At 47.8% G+C, this 22,875-nt stretch overlaps 1 protein-coding gene across 2 annotated transcripts in view; it reads left to right on the forward strand.

The window, feature by feature from the left end:
- The window catches only part of SLC8A3 (solute carrier family 8 member A3), a 275,261-nt gene that overhangs the window by 246,028 nt on the left and 6,358 nt on the right, over positions 1–22,875 (forward strand). The window contains exons 3-4 of one of the 2 annotated variants that reach the window (XM_069858226.1): positions 6,344–6,450; positions 17,270–17,287. In XM_069858226.1, coding sequence (XP_069714327.1) covers positions 6,344–6,450; positions 17,270–17,287 — 125 coding nt within the window. Of the gene's footprint in view, positions 1–6,343; positions 6,451–7,827; positions 7,932–17,269; positions 17,288–22,875 lie in introns of both variants that reach the window. The other variant, XM_069858227.1, reaches the window with a different exon arrangement.

Raw genomic sequence — 22,875 nt, forward strand, 5'->3', positions numbered from 1 at the left:
AGCCCCTGCTTGAGTGAGGGGGGACAGCAGTGGCATGGTGAGTTCTCCTTGCTATCTGTGCTGGGAGGCAGCACCAAAAGCTCCCCTCCCCTCCCCTTCCCTCCCCTCCCCTCCCCTCCCCTCCCCTCCCCTCCCCTCCCCTCCCCTCCCCTCCCCTCCCCTCCCCTCCCCTCCCCTCCCCTCCCCTCCCCTCCCCTCCCCTCCCCTCCCCTTCCCTTCCCTTCCCCCACCATAACTTCCACCATAACTTCCCATGACTTCCCATAACTTCCCTTCCCATAACTTCCCATAACTTCCCATAACTTCCCTTCCCTTCCCATAACTTCCCATAACTTCCAAGTTATACCTTGTCAGTCAGGATGGACATTGGGAAGGACTTTCTGAGGGTAAGGGAATGAAATACGTGGAAATGTTGATGAAAAACCGTCTGTATGGTGAAATTTTCAATAAGAAGCTGGACAATCACCTCCCTGTAAGGAACGGCTTGGTGGGGCTGGCTCTGCCCAGAGGCAGGGTGATAGCTGAGTGCTGGCAGTTGCTTCCAGCCCTGTTTTCTGAGGTCTTTTTGGCATAAGGGAACTTCAGCAAGGAAGAGAAGGTGTCCTGGAGAAATACAGAGCTCCCTTTAAATAGGAGCCAAATCAGATGAAGCAGAATAAGTTGATACTTATGTGAATAAGGCATGCTTCCAACGCCACTTCAAGCTCTCTCTGTTCTCCTTGCTTACCTTCATAATGGCTACATAACTGTAACATCTTCCAAGTGACGAGCTCAAAGCAAGTAGGGGCTGTCCTTTATCAAATAACAATCACAGCCAAGGCATGGATATAGAAACTGAAGCACAGAAGTACGAAGTGACTTGCTTGAATGGCTTCAGGCTTGCCTGGAGAAGTATAATATGTAGGTCAAGTAGTGATTAGTGCTGCAGGGAACCCTATTTTAATCATAAGATGGTAACTAATTATCATCTGGTTATCCTTCAGGCCAACTTGAAGAAAAAGATAAAACATCCCTTTTTTGGGGGTGCTTGTGTCTATGACACCTTACAGCTGACTGGTCTGATAGTGAGGTGGTCCAGTCTGCCGCCCATGTGCTTGCTGCACAGAGTAGGATGGTTCTTGCACAGCTGCTCTTCCAAGGTCCTCATGAATGACACAACCACTTTCTGGAAACTGGCCTGCAATGGCTTGTCTTCATCTCCTGTACTAGCACCAGTTTTTCTGTAACTCATACATCAGTAACTTACATATCAATGATCTGCTTGAAGCTCTGTCCTGACAGCTTCTCTGCCCTGTTGACATCTGCTTAGGCAATTCGTACCAACGTCTCCTCTGACCTCAGAGGCACCTTCAATTCTTACCCGGCTGCTACAACAAGCTGTGACCATCACCAGTGGCTGCAGCTGAATTACTTCAAACCTGTTCCTCCCTTTGTAATCCCCATAGGAGCCCAAAATCTTCTTCATGAGCATGAGCTTAAGCCTAATATGCAATGTGTCTGTCTTGGTCATACTCTGGATAGGTTCCTAAATTATCAGGATTTCCTGTTGAAATGGGGATCACTCAGCATCTCCTTGGTGAGTTTAGTGACTCTGCTTTGGGGTCTTATGACTCTCCCCTTCAGAGAACTCCCATCTTTGCTTGTGCTATGTGACAGTATAATCCTTTGTTCAGCTGGGTTCTTGATGTGCAGCTCCATGTGATCATGTGCATCATACCAGGGCTTCTCTTGCTGGCTTCTTCACCTTGCCTGTCAGCACTGTCTCGTTGCCCTATTAAATATCCACCACCACCACCCCAGCAGTGAGGAGAGCAAAGACAGCTCCCTACTGTGCATAGCCTGATTTAATCCCCTCTGGTTTACCTCAAATGTTAACATCTTACCTATTCAAGATTTCTGCAGTAGGACTTCTCGATGAGATCTTCTGGCAGAGTGAATAGGCCCTGTCTGTAGCTTCCTATTGAAATCCCAGACCAGTACAGAGCTCTGGGGAAGGGTCAGACTGGTACCACACACTTTTAAGTTCATGTTGGAGGAATGTGCACGCGCAGCAAAACAGGTGAAGATTTGGGTGTATCGAGACACGTCAAGAATTCTATGACTTGATCCAAGGTGTATGCATTAATGATTCATATTGAGTTACCGAAGATCTGGTACTTCTCACTGTCCAAGGGATGTTTACCTTGGTGTCCTGGCTGTTTTCCATCCAGTCTAAGAGCATCCTGCTGGGGGCTGTAAATCCTGACCTTGCACAGCCCTGCCTGTTTCAATGGTGTACATTATGTGACATCTTCTGACTTACACTTTTTTTAAAGCTGAGCCTTGTTTCACATTCCAAAGTCACACAGACACATCCTCTTAACCTCCTCAGCAATAATTCCTGCAAATGAGAGTCTCCACACAGAGAAATACTCAATATTTTCTAGCACATTAATCAAATAACCATCCAGTTGTTGCCTTATATGTTGGAAGTGGACATGTTGTCAAATAAAATGATTTTATAGATTATTCTCTGTACTCCCCAGATGGGGAATTTAGCAACATCATGTGCACGAAGTCCTTTAGGAGAAGATCGATGTCTATTCATTTCATCTTCTGTTGCTTACTCAGGGAAATCTCATACTTAATGTTGCTCCCTAGAGGAGCTTTAACATGCCTAACTTTTAAAATCTGTTGTTGTTTTTAAGTGCATATTGAAAGGAGAGCACAGACTGCCATCATCTGAGGGCTGCTAGTGGCAGCTTACAATGACCCTAGAGAAAAAGGAGAGAACAAGCAGCTATTCTGACTTCTGTAAGATCAGGTGGTCCCCAGGAATGCCAGCTCTTGGCTTGCCCTGCTGTGTCACAGCTGAAACCAAAAGGATTGCTCAGTCTGCTGAAAACACCGACAGAACCTGAATTAAAGAACTCTTCCCACAATATACACATGCAAGGGCTGAGACTGAACTATGCTATGGCTTGGTGCTGGTGATGAGGCTTTGGAGTTTGCAGAATGGCTTCTTGCTGCCAGCTCCCAGAGATTCCAGGATTTTGGATGGCCTTTGTTTTGCCCCACTTTTGAGGTGCCTGAGACATGTCTTGGCCACAGTGAAGCTGTGAGAGAGAAAGGGGAGGTCTGGAAAGTGTCCTCCTTGCCCCACATGGGGCAAACAGAGGCTGGGGAATGAAAACTGGTTGGCTGAGCAAGGTGGGTTTCAGATCCCTTGCTTCCCATCATGGTGAGAATGCCATCAGGGCTGCTGCACCGCCAGCCCTTCTCATGCCCACCTCTGACTCTTAATTTTAAGAAGTTGTCAGGATGTTTTTGCAGCAAAATGTTACTGCACCTCCTGCTCCCCTGCACTCTCTGCCTCTCGGTCTCCTGTCACATCTCTTGTATTAATGCATTAACGTGATGTCTTCCCCAGGGCGGTGTTTCGCTCCAGCCCTTCTCCCCATCCATCTACTCCACTCTGCATGCCTTCTGAGGAGGTAGCTTTCAGTGTGGCTGCAGGTGAGAGATGAGATTGTGAGGAAGCACTCTGTGTTTTGGCCTCCCGACAATTTATAACAGCTCAGAATGCAACTGTAGTTATGGTTGCTTTCATAGCCGTGGAATGGAGCAAGATGCCTGCAGTGGCTAGAGAAGCTGCAGGGCCCAGGGAAGAGCAGCCTGATGGGCCACTGGAACTGCCCTCTGTCAGCGCTGACCTTTCTGTGGTGGCAGTCACTGGAGCAGCCAGCCAGCTGAGAGAAGGGCACTTACCCTCAAGGGAGCAAGCCCAGCCTCATGCCCCTATCACTGCAGGCTGTAGAGCGACCTGGGAGCAGTGATGCTGCTCTTCCCTTTGCTGCAAAATCCTAGCAGAAGGTTTACCACACCCCATCATCTGGCACTGAGTCTGTGAGCTCTCACCCACCTCCCAGTTTCACTGCTCAGTCCCTGTAAAGTTCTGCCGTGCTCTTTTTCTCCTTGCATGGGAAGGTCTGGCAACACACTGGCTCTGGAGCAAGAATGGGCAGTGGCTGTGGTTTGATTGGAACCCTCCATCCCACACCACCTGACCACAGATGGTGCCAGGGTCCACACAGCCCACACCTCTGGGCTCCTGCTCTGGGTCCCCAAGGCTTTCAGGGTGTGGTGGATCTGCTGAGCGCTCCACCACCTCTCAGAAAGCTGGGGAGGTTGGGCACCTTCTTCTCTTTTGAGACTCATGTTGGGCGAGGGGTGTGAGGTTTGGCCTGTGTTCATGCAAGGCATGTGCAGCTTTAGTATATGGAAGTTCTGCCCCTCACCTATTGTTTCAGAGCCAGGTAAAAGGTTCTTTCCTCTTTATGGCTCATAGCAAAGGAGGAAAAAAGCAACTTACTGTATTGGTCACGAGATTCAAACACCCTTTTTTGAAAAGCCGCCTGAGGCTTGAGTGTGCGGTAATGGTTCAGTTTGCTGCAGTGCTGAGATAGTCTTGAAGTCCAGAGGGTTTGCTCTCACTGTTACCTGACCCAAGGGGACTTGCTTTGCAAAGCCAGCGTTTTACTGGGTGGCCCTCTGTGGATTCCCACCATGTTTTCTTTCTCTTTCTTGATTTTTGTTTTTTAACACCAAAAAAAGACTGCTATAAGGAAGTCTCACTGCTGTGGGACTACTTAGTAGGCTGCATAGAGTTCTCTGTACTTAACAATATGTGCACACCCTGAGTTATTATTCCTTGAGTGCACAGCTCTGAGTATTCATTGCAGAGATGAGGGACTTGTGTGACATCAGGCTTTCTATACAGACAGCCTATGGCCAGGGATATAGTCTGCTGTGCAAGCTTCCTCATTAAATGAGCATTCCTCCTCTGCTCTGGTGTGCACATACACCACTCATGGGGATGGGAGAGCCACCTTGTAAAAAAAAAAAAAAAAAGAAACTAACAAAGAAAGAAAGGAAAAGAAAGTTGCTGTATAAAAGCAAGCTCAGATGATGTATATGCCTAGCATTCATAGCATAAAGCCTTAGAATAGCTTTGTTGCAATACCTAAGCTGGCCCATGGGAAACAGAGTGTGTGGGGTTTTTTCTAAATTTTTGCAGACAAGCAATACTGAGTAATTTGGAGTTCCTAGGATGAAAAAAAAACCCCAACCCATAAGCAAATGATAATTATGGATAGGATTTTAAAAAGCATCCCACGTTCAGGAAGCACTGGCTGCTTTTGAAAATCCCACCTTCTGTTTTGTAGTATATGAGTAAGGTTGAGCAAAGGTTGTTCAAACTCTTCCCCCTATCCTGGATGCCATCATTTGAAAGACAGGGTTTGGTACCAAGATAAAAACAAAAGCCAGCATAGGGGATAGGATTTCCACAGTCAGAGTGCAGAAACAGTTATGACGTGAGGGTCACATTGTGGGAGGGCTGAATAATTTTGTAGTCGTTACTGATATTGGTAAGATGCAAGTGATAACAATTAATCAACCCTCCTATTCTCTGTTGTGAAATGATGATTTTCAGGGGACTGCTGGCAGTGGTAGCATCCCCAGGATGCAGGGCTGGACTGCTTCTTCTCTGAAGCACTGTGGGATCAAAGATACTGGGTCTATTTAATGCCAAGGGCTACTGGCTGAGGTACTTAGAGATTTTTAGCTTGGGGCTGTTTTTCCAGGCTGCACAATTGCTGGTCCTGCTTTTCTCCTCCTTTGCAACCCCAGTCAAGACCAGTTGCGCACAAAATGCACCAGGAACTGATCTGAACATTGAGGATGGGCAGGGATCAAGGGGCGGTTGTCGCTGCAGGGCCACGTGTGGGTACAGAGCTGAGGGAAGAGGGGTTCACTCTGACAGGCAGATATCAGAGCTGCAGGTTACAGGGATTCTCCATATCCTGTGAGGTCAGTGGGCATCTGCCTAGCAGGTGGGTGTTGCCAGCAGAGAGGCAGCGGCATGGTGCCTGTGGGAAGGGTGTGCCCATCTGCTTTTGCATGTGTGTGTGTGTAAGCGTGTGTGCATGGTGGGTAACAGAGTGAGGGATGCCTGCTTCTCTGGTGGCCATCAGACGTCATTGCCCACACACTGAGCCCTGAGCTGCTGTGCTCATGGCTCCTGTGCCGCTTGCTGGTTTGCTGGGGTATCAGAGCTGTTCTTTTCTAACTGCTTTGCACAGTGTACCCTGCCATCATGTCTCTGGGTTAAACAGAATATTGGCCAGTGTCACTTGCAGGAGTGGGACTTTAGCCTTTCTCAAGGGCCATGTTGATCTTGTTCAGTGGGTGAGAAAACTTTGACTAATGTCCCAATTCAACTCTATACCTTCTTCCACTGTTGCTTCTCTATTCCCTTCCCCCTTTATGCCCTTTATGACACTTACTATTTTTCCATTCACAGCAAAACAGTTCACATCAAGGTAATTGATGATGAGGAGTATGAAAAAAACAAGAATTTCTTCATTGAGCTGATGCACCCCCGCATGGTGGATATGAGTTTGCAGAAAGGTGTAGTACTGGCCCTCCAGACTAACATTAACGTTCTTCTTTCCTCTTCTCTACCATTTCCTGCCTCCTCTTCCTCCTATGTCTCGTCTCCAACTGCTCTGCCTTAAACACTGCTGTGCGCACCCACTGTGTCACATGGTACCCACAGGGAGGGGAGTGATACTGAGGCTGGGGAGAGGCAAAGTGTCAAGGGGGGCAGAAAAGAAAGGATGGAGGGCAGTCCTACTTGTTCAGATTTCTACGGCAGCTTGAGATGAACCTTCTGCCATCCCCACCAGAGGGTCCAAGCAAATTTTGTAGTGTCAGTGGGAAGATCCTGGCTAGAAACACGAGTACCTCAGGAGAGTGTTGCCTGGCTCAGGCCCTACAGAGTGTCCTGGTCAGACCCATGTTAGACGAAGAAAAGAATCAAGGCTTGGCAGAGAAGTGGCTCCTGTAATTTCTGAGAAGGACTTGGCAAAGGCTGTGCAGCCCCTGGTCTGATTGCTGCAGAGCAGCTCTGGGAGTGGGAGACGGGGGCAGGGAGGAGCTGATGTCCTGCTTTGGTTCACCTTAGGTCTTACAGCAGCTCTGTGCATTGCAGGGGTACTGGAGGGAGCCAGGTGAGGTAGCAGCAGGAAGAAGGGGCCAGCCTACTGCACTGCCCAGGGTATTTCTATTTGGCCTCAGAGGCATTTTAGTCACATTGTGATCCCTGTGAGACCCCAGAAAAGCTGTCTGCTTCTAGGGAATGCTGTATCCTCACTTGAGGAACAGGTCAGGAGGAAGAGGCAGATGCTATTGAGGAGAAAAAGCAGTAAGAGGTGCCAATTTTAAAAAAAAGGAAATGAGAAATACCAGCCTCCTTTGCAGCTAATAGAGCTGTAGCCTGCCAACAGAGATTCACTTCACCCCACTGGTGAATGTGTCTGTGAGTGCCCATCTCTCTGTCTTCACCTCAGGCCCCCAGCTTTGAGTCCCTGCAGATTTATTATTAATTGTAAGGGTAGAAGAAGCCATTGATCTTCCAGCTAAAATGCAGTGGGTACCCCAGGGTGGTCCCCGGTGATTTCCAGGCAGCACTTTCCATTACCATGTGACACTGAAAAAATGCACTGCAGAAGTCACTTTCCACTAACCATCAGCAAGGTCCTCCTCCCTGCCTCCCTCCTTCGTCACACCCTCACCACCTCCCTCTGCCTCTAACACCCTCCCGCTCCCCAAGGAGCAGCTGCGATGGATGCCCCATGTCCAACAGGCAGGCCAACACACACCGCCCCGCCAGGGAAGGGGCTGTGTGCCAGGAGCCTGCACCACCACTGCTGCTACTGCTGCTACCGCCTCGCCTTCAGCCAGCTGACCCGCTGTACACGGTTGTCTCTCTTATTGTCCCTACAGGAAGACCATAAGGGTTAAGATAGTAGATGAGGAGGAATACGAAAGGCAGGAGAATTTCTTCATTGCCCTTGGTGAACCGAAATGGATGGAACGAGGAATATCAGGTGTGAGATCCTTTATGAAAAAAAAATGAAAAAAGAAAAAAAAACCAGAATCAAGTCTCCAAACCCCAAATCCAGAAAACACAGCCCTCATTCTCCTCCCTCCCCTCCCTCCTTTTCTCCTCCTCCTGTAGATGGGTCGACTTTTATTCTCTGCCCGCCTGTATTCTCACTTTCACCCTTCTTTGGTGTCATTTCTGCCTTTTAGAGACCAGCTTACTTCTGATCCTCCTTTTGTGCACTGCTTGAGCCTTAGAGGATGTATTATTTTGATTAGATTTTCTTGTCTTGATCTGTTTTTTGTTCTGAGCACACCTTTGCTGTTCTCCCCTTCTCCTGCTCCTTTGCCAGGACCCTGGGGAATGTGAAAGGCAAGAAAAGATTATAATGCATGGCTGCCCCTTTGGCTCCTCCCATATGCCCCTGTGTCTTTCCCTCTGTTGTTGCCTGCCAGTGGCATTGCCTTGGTGCTCTTGGGTCCCTATAAGGCACAGTGAAGAGTCTATGAGAGAAAAGGGAAGGTATGAGTTATCTTGTTTTGCTTTTTTTTTTTAAAAAAAAAAAAATGGTTCTCCATGTCTTTCATCTGAAAACCCCCTTATTGTGTTGCAAACAACCAGTCTGTTGTGCAGAGGGTGTGGAGCTCGGTTAAGGTCCTACTTCATCAGCAGTAAGACCCAGGATCTCCCAGCAGAACAGGATTAAAGTGGGAATAAACCCTGACTTATGGTTGTGCCTTGCCTATGTGTGTCTTCGTCCTTGTCCTTTATGTGTTTGACCCCTTTCTCACCGGGCAAGTCTTGCCATTCATTGGCTTCACCAGCTTTGAGGTGGCCTGGGAGGGCCAAACTTTAAACAGAATCCACCTTCCAGGTGTCTGATACAGAGTAGAGACAGATGTGTGCCCACAGCCTTATTTCTGCTCCCATGTGCTGCTGCCGGTGATGGGAACACCTGGCAGCTGACCGTGCATCTCACAGCTTTCCAATGTTGAAACATCTTCTGTATCTTATCTGACCAGCATAGCAGCTGCCCTCTGGCTACTCTGAGCTCCAGCGCATGGCTCTGCAGTATGTTCAGGATAGACGCAACTTGCACTAGCAGGTTGTCAAATAACAGTGTCATTTAGCATCCATGAATTAGTAAATTATAAACTGAAAGAGGATTCATAGTTTAATGTCATTAGATCACCTCCTGCATCTTTTAGACAATGAAGGACGTTAGGTTAGGAGCACAGGACCTCAGGTTTCACCCAAATCCAACTGCCCTTGATCAGAAGCAGTGGCCAACCTGCCATATGCCATAAGGTATGTCCCAGCAGTTAATTGCCCTCCAGGGTAAAGATGTGAGCACAGCTTCTAGGTAGTTGTCTGGCCTCAGCTTGTAGCCACTATTCTCACACTTTTCTCCTTTTGCTGAAGGAACTATATAGCATACTACACCTTCTGTGTAGGTACCTGCTCACTGTAGTTATATTACACTCAGATTTCTTTTGGGAGTTTAAGCCCTTTTAATCTGTGTTAGCAAAGTGTTCAGCCCTAGATCAAAGTCTTCAGTTCTAGAATCACCTTGGGGTCTCCTCTCCACATGTTCCTCTTCCCATCCACAGGGCTCCCACCTCTTTCTCACCAGGTACAGGAGGAAAATCACCTGCCTCTGGATCTCTCCTTCTTATGTACTTGGCATCTTGGAGCATCACACTGAAGTTTCTGCTCTGCTGTCTGCTCTCTGAGAGACCTGCATTCATTTCTAAGCCAGTAAGCTTCAGGATAGAGTCAGGATCAAGTGTTTTTTGTTAAGTAAGTCCTGCATTTCTTTTTCCTGTATAGGCCATGTTGCATCTGGCTGAATAAAAACACGTTCAAAAGAAAACCAGAATAGCCCTTAAGGTGGTTCAGTTTTAAAATGTCCTCATTATTATTAGGATCGTGATACCAGACTACTGTATTGTAGGTGTCTCATTTCCACCAGCATCAATTGGAGACAGTATCTGATTTGTAACAGGCAGAGAGGAGATCAGAGCTGGGCTAAATGAGCTGCAGCACAGAGCTTGCAGGCTAGCTGTTTCCCCTGCTGCAGGTGAGGGTGCACCCTTGGGTGGACCCTCTTTAGCCAGAAGAAATGAAGGGCCATGCCGAGGAGGAGATGTAGAGCCCTGTTTGGCCTCTTCAGAGAAAAGTCAGAACAAGAGCACCATGCTTTTAAAATCTAAGAGGCAGGAGATTAAAATGCATTGGTAAATCTTGCTGGCACAAGGTGGCACAGTCGCTACACTAATTCCAGGGCATCTGGAAAGATCCCCAGTGCTGTAGTGCTGCACACAGGGGTATCTCCCATGAGTGTACCTTTTGCCTGGGATGTTACACGAGGCTTTCCCATGCGGAGCATTGGGAATGATCACCAGCAGATGCTGTTGCCAACACTTTCACGAGGTACACACATGAATGGCTGGCTCCCAGTGGAAAGAAAGCAGCCTGGAATGTGCACAGGCTCACACGTATTTGGGGAACCATGCATCTTGCCGTACCACAATGGGACAACATGATCTTGCTGCCTTCCACTCACATATTCTTGCCATCATCACGCTATTGCAGGGGCAGAGTTTGGATGGTTTATTTCTTGCAAAGCACATGCACAACTGATATAGCCCTGAAGACTGCAAGGTGAGCACAGCCATCTCGGCGCAAACAGGCCCCTGCAGTGCTGTGTGGATGCTGCCATTGCCATGCATAAACAGATGGGGAAATTCCAAACCGCAGCCATGTAGCTGGGACTTCACTTGGTTTTGCTGTGGTGATGAATGGGCCTCACGCAACTCACACAGCAAGGGCATATCACAGCTCCTGCCTCTCCTGGGAGGTTCAGGCTGGGTTACTTCTGATGAAGAGTCTCTCTGAGTTTTGGCTGCCCATGTATTTTTTTCCAGCACTGCAAAAGATGTGGTTTTCTTGACAATATCTTTTGTTGTTACTCCCCACTTAGATCTGTCACACTGAACCGGTGCCTAGGGTGCTGGTAGGAGTACTGGATGTTCTCAAACAACTCTTCATAGTCTCTTCAAAACATCTCTTCTGGCCCTACTGGGAGCAAGGCAGTATTGGGCACCTCAGTTGACTGGCAGGCGTGTTTGGAAGTAACCTGCGATCCGGGTCATGCAGAGACAGTCAGACTACTGCAGTCATGCCTGCACTATCACAGCTTTGTGCCAAGGGCCTGCACTCCCTCAGGACCTCACCTTAAGGACACAATCGAAGCAGCAGTAATGAAATCAGTGATGAAAGTTGGTGCCCTGAAGGGCAGGCAGAGCTGATGGCTGGGCCCGTGATCAGGGAAATAGATGTGTGCTTCTCAGAACAGCCTGAGGCAGATCTTTGGCAGTCTATTTTGGATACGGAACTTGTTCTGGAACCCCATGCTATTAAAATCCCCTGTACTGCCCCTAAGGGTACCCACACCGCTGCTAGCTGTTATGGCAGCAGTTTTAGGTAGACACACAGTGAAAGAGGATAGCAGGCAGCAGCAGGATTTGCATTACTGGCTGTGCTGTCCCATACATGTGTTGGTACAAAGCAGTCACCACCAGTCAAGGGAACATCTGCTTGCCCTGCCTGGAGCCATGAGGTAGAGAGAAATGACCTTTTTTGGGGCTTCACAGTTAGGTGAGACTGTGCATCTTCAGGAAGGTCTCTCTGAGGGCCAGGTCTCATCAGGGAATTCATCCTATTGCTCCTGCTGTTTGCACCTACAAGCACCTTACCAGGGAAAAAACATCTCTATTCAGGAAGGCACCTGTGGTGGTTCAAACATGAATACCTGTATTCAGGTTGCTCAGGACTTGCACAACACAAGGCAGCCACTGAAACAGCCTTTTGACTGAAACATTTTGCATCATCTGTAAATGCTGCACCTCACTGTTCATCCCCAGTTATATCAGTGCCAGGCTGTTTTGAGTCTTTGTGGCACTCAGTTCTTAAACCTGGTCATAAGGAGAGATGACCACTTACTCCTGTTCTTTACTTCCCCTCTATGTAAATGCTATGCCTTACAATACCAAACTTTGTGTCGCAGCCCATTTATTCTTTTTCACCAATTGCTTTCTACAGCTGGACTTTTTCAAAGCCTTTCTGACTATCCAAACAAATCACATCAAGTAGTTTTACTTTAGCAGCTCTTTTTGTTGATGTGCTCCAATAATTCAAAGAGATGAGAACGGATCTGAGATGGGTGTCTTGCCAGCCCAGCCTGTGATGAAGACCGATACTGACTCAGTAGTGGCATATCAGATGCAAAGAACACTAGCAAAGACGGCGGTTGCTGCAAGCTGGTTATATCGAAGTGAATAAAGGAAAAGAAATCAAAGGGAGGCTCCCATTTTTTGCTTGGCAAAGATGATAAATGTTGATTTTCTCTATCCTCCTGGACACTTCACAGGTTTCCTGATATTTTTTGTCTTTTCTATTTCTAAGAAATGAATCTTGGAATCCTTCTTGGCTCACCTTTTCTCCTTATGTGCAGTCATGTAAACTGAATCCTTGTCTACTGAGCACTGCAGTGATTTGAAACCTCCCAGCACCCTGAGCCATCTGTTTTTCAGCACCATTTCAAAGTGTTTTCCTTTATGACAACATGCTGTCCATTGGTTTGACTCTTGCTCTTGTGGCAGCTCTGGTGTAGTGTCAGCTCACAACTAGGACCAAGGATTTTGCTGCTGTCCACCCAGCAGGATTTTGGAGACATACTTTCTTTACAGATCAGTTTTCACATTTTGTCTACAGTCCTGGATTAAAGGAGAAAAACTTGCTTTGTTTTCCCTGCATAAAGTCAGTCTTCTGTTGAAATTGTGGTTAAATGAGAGAATACGGCTCTTGGCACAGTACTATAAGATTCATCCTCTGGGTTGGTGCATAAAGGCTGAGTCTTGAGGGTTACACTTTGTAACAGGGACCAACATCATTCATGCAAAACTTTGCTTCAGAAAGCTTATCTCCCACAAGATACAACTTCACTGGAAACGGGAGCACAGATGGCTGGCAAGCACTATTAAACAGTTTGCCTGTCTTGGGAAGATTTTGTCTGAAGTCCTCTCAGCTTTCCAGCACAGAGTCAGCTCCTGTGGACCAATCTCATAACACTTCTTCTAATCAAGCATCAGCACCCCTGATGGGAAAGCTATGTGCCCCAGAGAGAAGGCGTGGCTGGGAGCTGCAGAGTAAGGATTAAACTGTGAAGGAAAAAGGATTCCTAGCTTTGATTGATCCAACAATTTATCTGTATCAAAATATTGATGAAATGATGTGACTTGGTAAAAAGATCTGTGCCTGGATAAGTTGCATCAACACATGAGCACATGTTCTGCAGTTTTCTGAAGTGTGGGCAGATGCTGAGAAACCTCTTCTTCCATCAGCTGCTGATGACAATAGCAAAGAAACATTAGCTCGCTGTTACCTCCTTCCCTGAAGGTTTAATAATTTTCTTGCAGCTCTGTGATTAAGCTGAACACTTCTGATTCTCCTGATGGAGAGGAGTCTCTTGAAGTCTGCAAGAGCTTTTCTATTGACTTCAATAATAACAGCATTCAGGTTAATGCTGCAAAATCTCTTCTTTGTTTAGGCTATAAAAAAGACATGTTTATAGCTCTTCACAGTCCATAAGGGAAACAGTTTGCTCACCTCAATGAGCAAACCTGGAGGCAGAGTCTGTGGACAATTAGATCTGAAAGACGGCGGGGGGATCCTTACCTCTTTGGGGAACTGAGCCTGCAGTTTCATGATCGCTGGGCTTCTTTGAATGCACATGGGGTGCAAGCATGTGTTCTCCTTGCCTTTTGCTGCCTATGACTGCCCTGTTGTGTGACTGCCCTGTTTTATGACTAAGGGTCTTCTCAAAATCCAACCTCCTCTCCCTCCTTAGAGCTCACTCTGTAAATCCCAGGTTTTTAACAAGGATCCTCTTAGCTGTTCAGTGACTTCCTGGAGTTTTTAGGGATATTGATTAGACAAGATTTATGTTAATGAAGAATGAGTCCAGAATAAAACATGCAGCCTCATCAAACTCTCTCTGCGCGGTAAAGAGCAGAAGAAAGATATTTCACTATTTAGAAAAAGGCTGTGACACAAAGTTAGCATATTGGGTAGCTGTAAACTACAGGATTGTCCCATTGCTGGTCTCCTGCCATATCAAGCCTGGTTCCTCTTGGTTTAACCTTCTTTGGCTTCAGTAGAATTAAAGCAGGAGGGAATTAAATTCCTGATCTGTAACTCACACCAACACGCATGTCACAGCAGGGTTTGACCCTAATGTATGCTGAAAACATGCGGATGAAAGAGTTGATTAGTAAATGGGCTTTTTTAGCAGCTACATTTAGGTCTAAATTGTCTGGTTTCAGGGGTGGCAGGGGAAGCTGAGTTTATGCACACGGTTTTGACTTTGCCTAGTATAAACCAGTCCTGCAGGGCAGAGAAATACCAGTAAAGGAGGAACTGGAATCCCAAGCTGAAGGCTTCAGGTCTCCTGAGAGAGTCAGTGTCACCTACCCTGTCTGTGGACCGGCGTGTTTGTCCGCATTCACAGCATGCAAGGGTTAGGTAAGGGGTACTTGGGTCTGCTTGTTTGGCTTTGACTGCGGAGCTAATTTTAGCAGCCCTCTGTAAGAATATGCATGGCAAGCCTCTGAGACTACCTGAGATGCCAACAACAATGAGGTGGCCTGGCTTGGCCCTATGAGGAGCATGGCATGCAGAGCAGGAGTGCAGGATGGGGAGAGGTGCCCTGGCAAGGGATCGAGTGATGCAGCCTGGGCTGGGGGCAGTGGAGGGAGGCTTGTGGGATAGGAACAGCATGGGGGCCATCAGCAGGACTGGTACAGGTGCAGCATTCCCAGATGGACTGTCAGGAAACATTACAGGTCAGGGCTAGGGGCACATTAGCAGATGCATCTGCAGGAAGGAAGCTGTAGTCCGTGAAATAATTTTCTTGCTTGCGTGCACAGCATTCACTCAGAAATATAAAGATAAAATAATCCCTTGGCTTTCTGTTTGCTGTATTCTTGATGTTTCATTCATAGCTTTATAGGCTTCTTCAAATATTCATGTGTCATATCATAAGTGAAAGGGAGAAAAATAGTTCTTTTGCAGGCTCAAAAGCAAATAGTGAAAAAAATAAACTCAAATCCCAGAGCACTAGAATAATGGTTTTAAAAAACATAGGGAACCAATGATTTTTTTTTTTTTAATAACCACGGTAGCTTAGGGGCCCAGTAATATTTCATTATACTAAATTTGAACACTGAATTGACCCATTGTACTAATGCTTGTAATTGGAAAAGGCAAATTAAATTTCCCCACATTGTCTGGAGAACCAGAAAATCATGGAATAGTAAGGAGGCCACAGGGTAGCATGGAGCTGCAGCAAGAGAAAGCTACAAGGAGACTCCAGATTCATATACAAGGCAGTTAGAGGCCTGTTGGAGATGTCTAGGCAGAACTGTGTGGAGGACAGGAGCGTGTGTGGGCAGAGCAAACATCCCAGTGTTTCTCGTGGCTCTGTGGCACTGTACATGTTACAGAACATATTCACAGATGGTTCCTCCAGAGGTTTTTGACTCTGAAAAGGAAACACGAGGTATGTTCAGCAAGGAGCCCCTTCACTGACCCTTCCCCGTTCGCTGTGCCTCTACCTACCTGCACAGACAAGGGAGATCTCCCTGAGTGCCCACAATATTTACAGCTGAGGAGACAGATAGGCAGATGAAGACCTTGACTGGGCTGATGCCTGTCTGCAGCCTGCCGGGAAAGCTGTGCCTGTGGGTGCTACCCAGCGAAGCAGAGACGTGACTGGGAGCTGATACTCAGGATTAGTTTCCCTGGCTCTGCTACTGATGTGCTGTGCAACCCTTGAGGAATCGCTTAGGAAATCACTTTTAAACCAGCACAGATACAATTAGGTGTCTCTGTATAAAAGCACTTGCTTTTTAGAGGCTTGAACTGGCAAGCCTGAGTAAATTAGCACTTCTGGACTCCAGCCCACTTCTGAGTTTGCAAAATGTTCCCTTTAGCTTCTCTTTGCTTGCTTTACCATCTGTCAAATGGGGCTGCTAATACTGACTCAGTCTTTGTACAGAGTTTTAAGCTTCTGAGACTAGAAGTGCATGATAATAAGTGTTAGTAATTACAATACTGTCATTGCATGCAACCAAGTCTTCAGGGACTAGTTTGCTGTTTGAAGGACAGGCAGAAGTCAAAGATAAGGCACTGAGCTGGTGCTTGGCCCTTCTTGAAGAGGATTCAGGTGTTTCTTCTATATGGACTCTCCTGTAGTTAGTTCAAAATTTGAATGGAGGCTGTGGCTTCCTAGGGGTAATGCCTAAGAGGGATCCAGCCAGATGTTTCTTTATGATAGCCCTGGAGAGTGGGCAAATCAAGGCAGGGGAGGGCCAGGACGTAACTGCCCAAGGCAGAAAGAGGGTTGGGCTGTGCCTGTATGGAAATTCAGGGTTACGTCGTCCCTTGTAAGGACCTTTGTCCCCTTCTCCCCCTATCTTTCCACCTCTAATCTCACAGGATCATTTCCTGTGAGGCAGTGGCAACCTGCTGCAATGATGTTGCACAGCATGTGCCCATGCAGCATTGTCAGGCAGACCTGCACTTGGGAGCAAAGAGAGACAGGAAGACTCAAAGCAGTGATGCTTTGCATGTGCCAGTGCTCCTCTCTGCACCCTGACCCTCTGGGGTGTGGGGTAGGCCTAGGTGACCCAGGATGAAGATGGTGCACAGCATTGTTACCTCCTGCTGTATTCCACACTGGGGGCCAGCACTCATTTTATAAATGCCTGCCTCTGATGGTGCTTCTCTCAGTGAGCTGTCCATTGTCCCTGGCCGCCCTCTTTTCTCAGTCACCCATGGGTTTACTGAGGTCTCCTCAATTGTGCCAAGCCCCACCACGACCACATGCTCCTGGCTGAAGCAGGGGTGCTTCCTGTGCCTTCAGATCAGTTTGGGTTGTGTTAAGCCCTGATGGCAAGTGTAACTGTGCCCTACCCTTTTTCCCTTCCCCTCCTCACTTCTCCCCACCCGCATCTCATCTCTGCCTTTGCTTGAGAGGTTATGACTTTGGGAAGCCGGTGCCTCTGTGCTCTCCAGCCTCCTCTCCATCTCACTGCCATGGGGTCTTCTCCCCAGCCTTCCCCCGGCATGCAGCCCCAGCAAAATCGCACACTGCCTTGCGCCATGTCCATTGCTCACTGACAGCTGTCTTCTGCAAAACAGCTTTTTCCTCTGGGATATTAACATTTTCCCTCTTTTCTTCTCTCTCCCCGTCTTTCTCATGTTCTTCTCTCCCCACAGCCTTGCTGCTTACTCAAGGTAAGTGCTTTTTCTCCTTTCCTCTGCCTACTCTGTCTCTCTTCTCATCCCCTTTAGTCAGCCCCCAGAATGTTTGTGTTTGCTGTGTTGTAGACAACCCCACCTCATGGCGTTCACATCCAGCCAGAACTAGTTCAGAGCAATGCATTAAGAGCATGACAGTGATTGACGTCTAAGATCCTTCTCAGTATTCCAGGTTTTTCCCAGGGTTTTGGGAAATGATCCAGCCAAGGTTGCAAAGGACAACATGCATCTCTGGCCTGGTGCTGTGACTCAACCCTCTCTTCAGGCAGCTCTTGTGCTTGGCTTGTGCTGGTGCACTGGGAGCACGGAGCTTTTCTGCATGGGGCATGATGTAATGTTGTCTAGGGTGAGAGAGGGTGCAGGTCTGCACAGGTGACCCCTTCCCATGCAGGATCAAGCCATGCATCACCACTCAGTGCATGCACCTGGGTGCTCTTCACTTTCATCCTGGAGGATCCCAGGGATGCACCCAGCACCAGAGCAGTACTACTAGGGTGTAATAAGCATCAGTATCATTTACCTTGCACCCTCAGCTCTGGCTCTGCACTCTTCATCTCCTCTCCCCATGGCAAGATTTTATGTGTATTAATACTGAGCCTCACCCCCCCACAGTCCTTGCCTGAGATCCCTGTTACATCAGTCTCTCTTGATCTCACTATGATGCAATGTGCCTCTCCTGTATTTTTCTTATTTCTCCAATTCCAGATACGATTATAGTTGAATTTGCACTAAAGAAACATTTGTCAAAGGGTAAGGACAGACATGCAGGGTACAGAGAGGAGCTCAAGTCTGACAGTTTTGCAAGCAGAGTTGAAAACTCTGTGTTTGTGTGAGTGTTCATTACGTCTGAGCTGTTCTGCAAATCAAAGGAGCAGCATCTGCCGCACAAGCTTCAGTCCGTACTGCTTTTCAGAGGATGCCCAATCTGCTGTGCAGGGGATGGCCTGAACCCATTGGATGTTGGGCTAATTAGGAAATTGCTAGTGGCAGGCAGAAGTCCCCAGCTCCCCAGATATCAGCTTAGGGTGTTTATGGAAAACTCCTTGGAGCAGTTTGGACACTTTCCTTTGTTACTTCTTCAGGTCCAGAAGGACTAGAAATAAGTTGAGCACAGCTTCTTTCCCTGTAATTTCATTGCTTTAATTCAGTAGCTGCCTAATTTGATCAGAAACCCCGGGAACCAAATAATTTCTATTAAAATGACATAACTTTCCTACCTCTGTTGTGATCCAGCTCGACTGCTTTTGGCAGCCATTGTTGGAGAACTTGATCACCTGCTATGGAAAACTGCTTTCCAGTTAATACAGTAAAGCCACTTCTCTGTCTCGGGGGGGGTTCCCTGGTGTGTCCCCCTTGCCGAGCTGTGCCAGGGTGCCCTCCATGCACACAGGGCATGCTTGGCCCATGGTTTGAGCTCACAGTGCTCATCCCGTGCATGTGCTTCAAGATAGTGGCTGGTTGGAGAGTAGAGCCCTGCTCACCGCAGAGACACGTGCTGGAATGTCACTCAGCGGCAATCATGGCTAATCAGCAGGGAGAGAAGTGACGTTCGCGTTTAGTCCGTGTCATGTTAGATTTAGGTTACATGGAGGCGCAGCAATCTTTGTAAAAAACCCTACATTATTGAACATTTCAGTGGAATCTGTTGGTCCCACTCCTCATCCCCTCCGTCCCAGAGCAGCTCGAACAGATTTTCCCAGGCAGAGCCCCGTTCCCTCCGGCTGTCTCCCTGAGACCACTGGGTGCCCTGGCTCTCCTCTGCAGCCCTGGGGCACCCCGCATCTTCAGAAATCCATGAGGGGCCAGCAGTGGCATGGTCCCCACTCACTGCAGTGGCTCTGTCTCTTTGCAGAAGCCCTGGGCTGCCACAGTGGATGAGCCCAAGTGAAAACGCATCTCATCCCAGCAGACTTTACCTGGGGATAAATGGAAGATGCAGGTTCTGCCTTCCCTGCTTCCCCCCACCCCCCAACCTTGCAGAGCCCTCTCTGGGAAAACAGGGCTGTGAATTTTACGCAAGGAAAAGTAACTGGACAGGGGAGAGCCTTTGGCACAGATTCAACTCAGCATGTTTCCTCCAAACGGGCTCTCCTAGCTGGACTTGCAAGGCTGTCCAAAGCTTTTGAAAGCCTTGCTTGGCCAGGTGTCCAGTGCCAGCTGTGGCAGCTGCAGAGGACCAGAACTGTGTAAGGTGGCTGTGGAGTGTCTTTGAGAGTCAAACATGGACTTTTTTTTCAACTTCTTTGTTGCATAACCTTTTGTTTTGGCACTGGCAATGATCTTTCAGTATACTCTTCATACAGGTAATATGTGATACCAAAGAGAATAGCTACTCCCATTGTCTCAGCTATTGCAGGCAATAGATGGGCTGCTGTGGTGGTCTTTCCAGCCTTTGAAAAAGTTACTGTAAGCCTGAGCAGGGCCTTGGCCTGCAAGTTTTGGGGCTCAGGAGGTTCAGATCTGTAAAGGGATGAGGAGTTATCTAAATAGTAGATGCTTCTCTACCCTCATTTCTGCATATTCACCCAGTTCAAAGAAAATATTACTAAATATGTTTCTTTATGTATTAAAACTCATGGGGTCCACTTTGCAGTGGGGGAGACTGGAAAGCAGAAGGCACGAGCTGATTGGCCTGGCAGGGACAGTCATGTCAACAGCAATCTCAGGGCAGAGCCAGCAGTGGAATAATGTGCAATTCCCAGCCCTGTGCCTTAGCCTTACTCTCATGAAAGTGCAGCATTTCCCAGTTAGCATTAAGGACACTGGGGCATGTATATGGATGTATCACGCCTCAAAAATAGCTTTCAGGGCTAAGTAAGCAGATTCCTCCCTTTTTAGAAAGCAGCCGGTGCTTCTGTGTGTGCATGTGTTTCAGTAAAGGGCATATCGATATGCTAACCTCAAAGCCAGAGTGTCTTTTAGCCAGCGGTCTTCCCCAGTTGTGACTGATGGCTTGACAGTGCTCTGGAGAGAGAAACTCATTCATGCTTATTGTTTACTTTGTTTAGCCAGGATTGTGTTTTATTGAGCTGCAACAAAATATATCCCGTTTTAATTGTCGCTTTAATTTCTTCTTAGCAGCACAGTCCCCAGAAGGGGTGACCTTCATGCAGATACATGCCCACTCTAGAAATGGATGGAGACGAGATAGCTTGAGGGGTGTGAAATGGTCTTCTTAGCAATCTTTCATAAATACATTGCTGCTTTTAATCCAATTTATTCAGCAAGTGACAGAATACAAACTGGTATTTTGTAGTCTTGCTGCATTGCCTAGATGATGGGTAGCTACCTCTCTAATGGTGTTACAGGGCCTTCCCATTGCCTGTTTCAGCTTAGAGGGTGCAGTAGCCTGATTACCCCATGGAAATGGGCTGTATGATGTGTCCAGAGAACCACAGGCAATGTCCAGTTCCCATTTGGTCCCCCTAGTCTGAAGATGGTTGAGCTAGCCAGCACTCCTGGGGTACCTAACTTCCAAGAGCAACACATGGTGCGGTGCAGCAGCCCCAGCTTGCTTAATCTTAGCGGGCTGTGCATGCTTCTGGGCCCCTCACCACAAGAAGGATGTTGAGGCTCTGGAGCAAGTCCAGAGAAGAACGACAAAGTTGGTGAGGGGGCTGGAGAACAGGCCTTGTGAGGAGTGGCTGAGAGAGCTGGGGTTGTTTAGCCTGGAGAAGAGAAGGCTGAGGGGAGACCTTATTGCTGTCTACAACTACCTGAAAGGAGGTTGTGGAGAGGAGGGAGCTGGCCTCTTCTCCCAAGTGACAGGTGACAGGACAAGAGGTAATGGCCTCAAGCTGCACCAAGGGAGGTTCAGGCTGGACATCAGAAAAATATTTTTCAAGGAAAGGGTCATTGGGCACTGGAACAGGCTGCCCAGGGAGGTGGTTGAGTCACCATCCCTGGAGGTGTTTAAAAGACGGGTGGATGAGGTGCTGAGGGGCATGGTTTAGTGGTTGACAGAAATGGTTGGACTCGATGATCCTGTGGGTCTTTTCCAACCTGGTGATTCTGTGATTCTGTAGCCTAGATAGGTTGCTAGCAGTTGATGATGGCACACACCTACACACCAGAGCAGGCAGGGTTTAGGGGGCTCCTCTCTCCCCACCTTCCCAGGGAGGAAGTGGAAGCAACCCATGAGGTCCTGCCAAGCTCTTGTTCGTTGCTGGCATAGCCAGACCTTATCAGGCTTAATTGGGGTTGACAGCAGGGAGTCCAGGGTGCAATTCGCATAGAAAAGTAGGTACTGATGCTGATACAAACAGAAATCAAGCTAGTTAATAATTAAGCTGCAGCTTGGTGGTATTCACCTTGACAAACTTGACCTTCCAATTTAAAAGTCTGTCTCTTCCCCCAGCCCCTTGTGTTTTATTTATCACAGCCCTTTGCAGGCTGATGCACCAGGGTTATGTGTGATGCACCTCAGCAATGCCTTGTCCTTCCTTCTTGGAGGAGCCCCTCCCAAGATCTCATCCCTACACTCAGTCCCTCAGGACATGGAAGCCTGTGGCTAACGTAGCCTGTGTAGAAGCATGCCCCGTGCTTGCTGCAGAGACAGTGGCCTCCTGCAGTTCTGAAGGCAGACTGGTGCCCCATGCTGCTGTCTGAAGTGCTTCTCTGAAAGGCAGGAGTATCAGGAACGTGCTCTGCCATTGGAATTTTGCAAGTGTGTATTCGCTCTTGGCTATTGGATCTGTACACACAGGACTCAACTCAGTCCTCAGCATCCCATGGGAACAAATAGACTCAGCAGGCCTGGGGCAGTTTCAGGTTAAGGTCTGGTGTTTTGCAGGGGTTGGCACTGATTCATGATACAGCATGTTTAAGTGTCCTAAATGATAGGTGGGGTGAAGTGGCAGATTCATGTAGGTGCTTTGTTTTGCTCTTTGGAGATGCCTGACTCTCCCCTGAACTGCATGGTGAATATAGAATGGGGAAAGAGACATGTCAACTGGACTCTTAAGCTTGCCCTTCCTACTACAAACAGCACTGCTCTAACTTCATAGGACAATCAGCAGCCTGGTGTGTGGCACCTGTGGATCACTTGCATGAGCGCATTGGGGAAGATCCAGCACAATGCTGACGTGTGACTCAAACTCTGTTTGTCTCCTGTATTAGGATAGAAGCTCAGTAAAAATACGATAGCAGGTCTGATGTTTTCAGATGCACCTTTGAAGTCTGCTAGATTTCTGTGCTTTGCTTTTCTGTTCCACATTCACAAGTGTGGTTGCTTTTTAATGAGGCGTGAAGGAATTACCTCCTTTTTTCATTATCTGCAAGCATCCTCTATCAACATTTCTGTGAGGTACCCATTTGGAGATGCTGTCTGTGCCTGTTCTCCTGCAGCTGACATTGTAAGACTTAGACTAGAAGTGGTATTCAATCAGCTGCCCCATAGGACGTCCTTGATGTGGCTCCTTCACTGCCCCAGTTCACGGTATTCACCACAGAGGAGCTGCGTGGTGACAGCAGGGCCTCCATTATTCATGTCTTGGTGGACATGCTGTCAGAAAGCTGCAGGTCTTTGTCACTGGTCATCTTGTTCCTTCACCATAACTGGCCTA

Source organism: Phaenicophaeus curvirostris, chromosome 5 (assembly GCF_032191515.1).
Source record: "Phaenicophaeus curvirostris isolate KB17595 chromosome 5, BPBGC_Pcur_1.0, whole genome shotgun sequence".
NCBI lineage: Eukaryota > Metazoa > Chordata > Aves > Cuculiformes > Cuculidae > Phaenicophaeus > Phaenicophaeus curvirostris.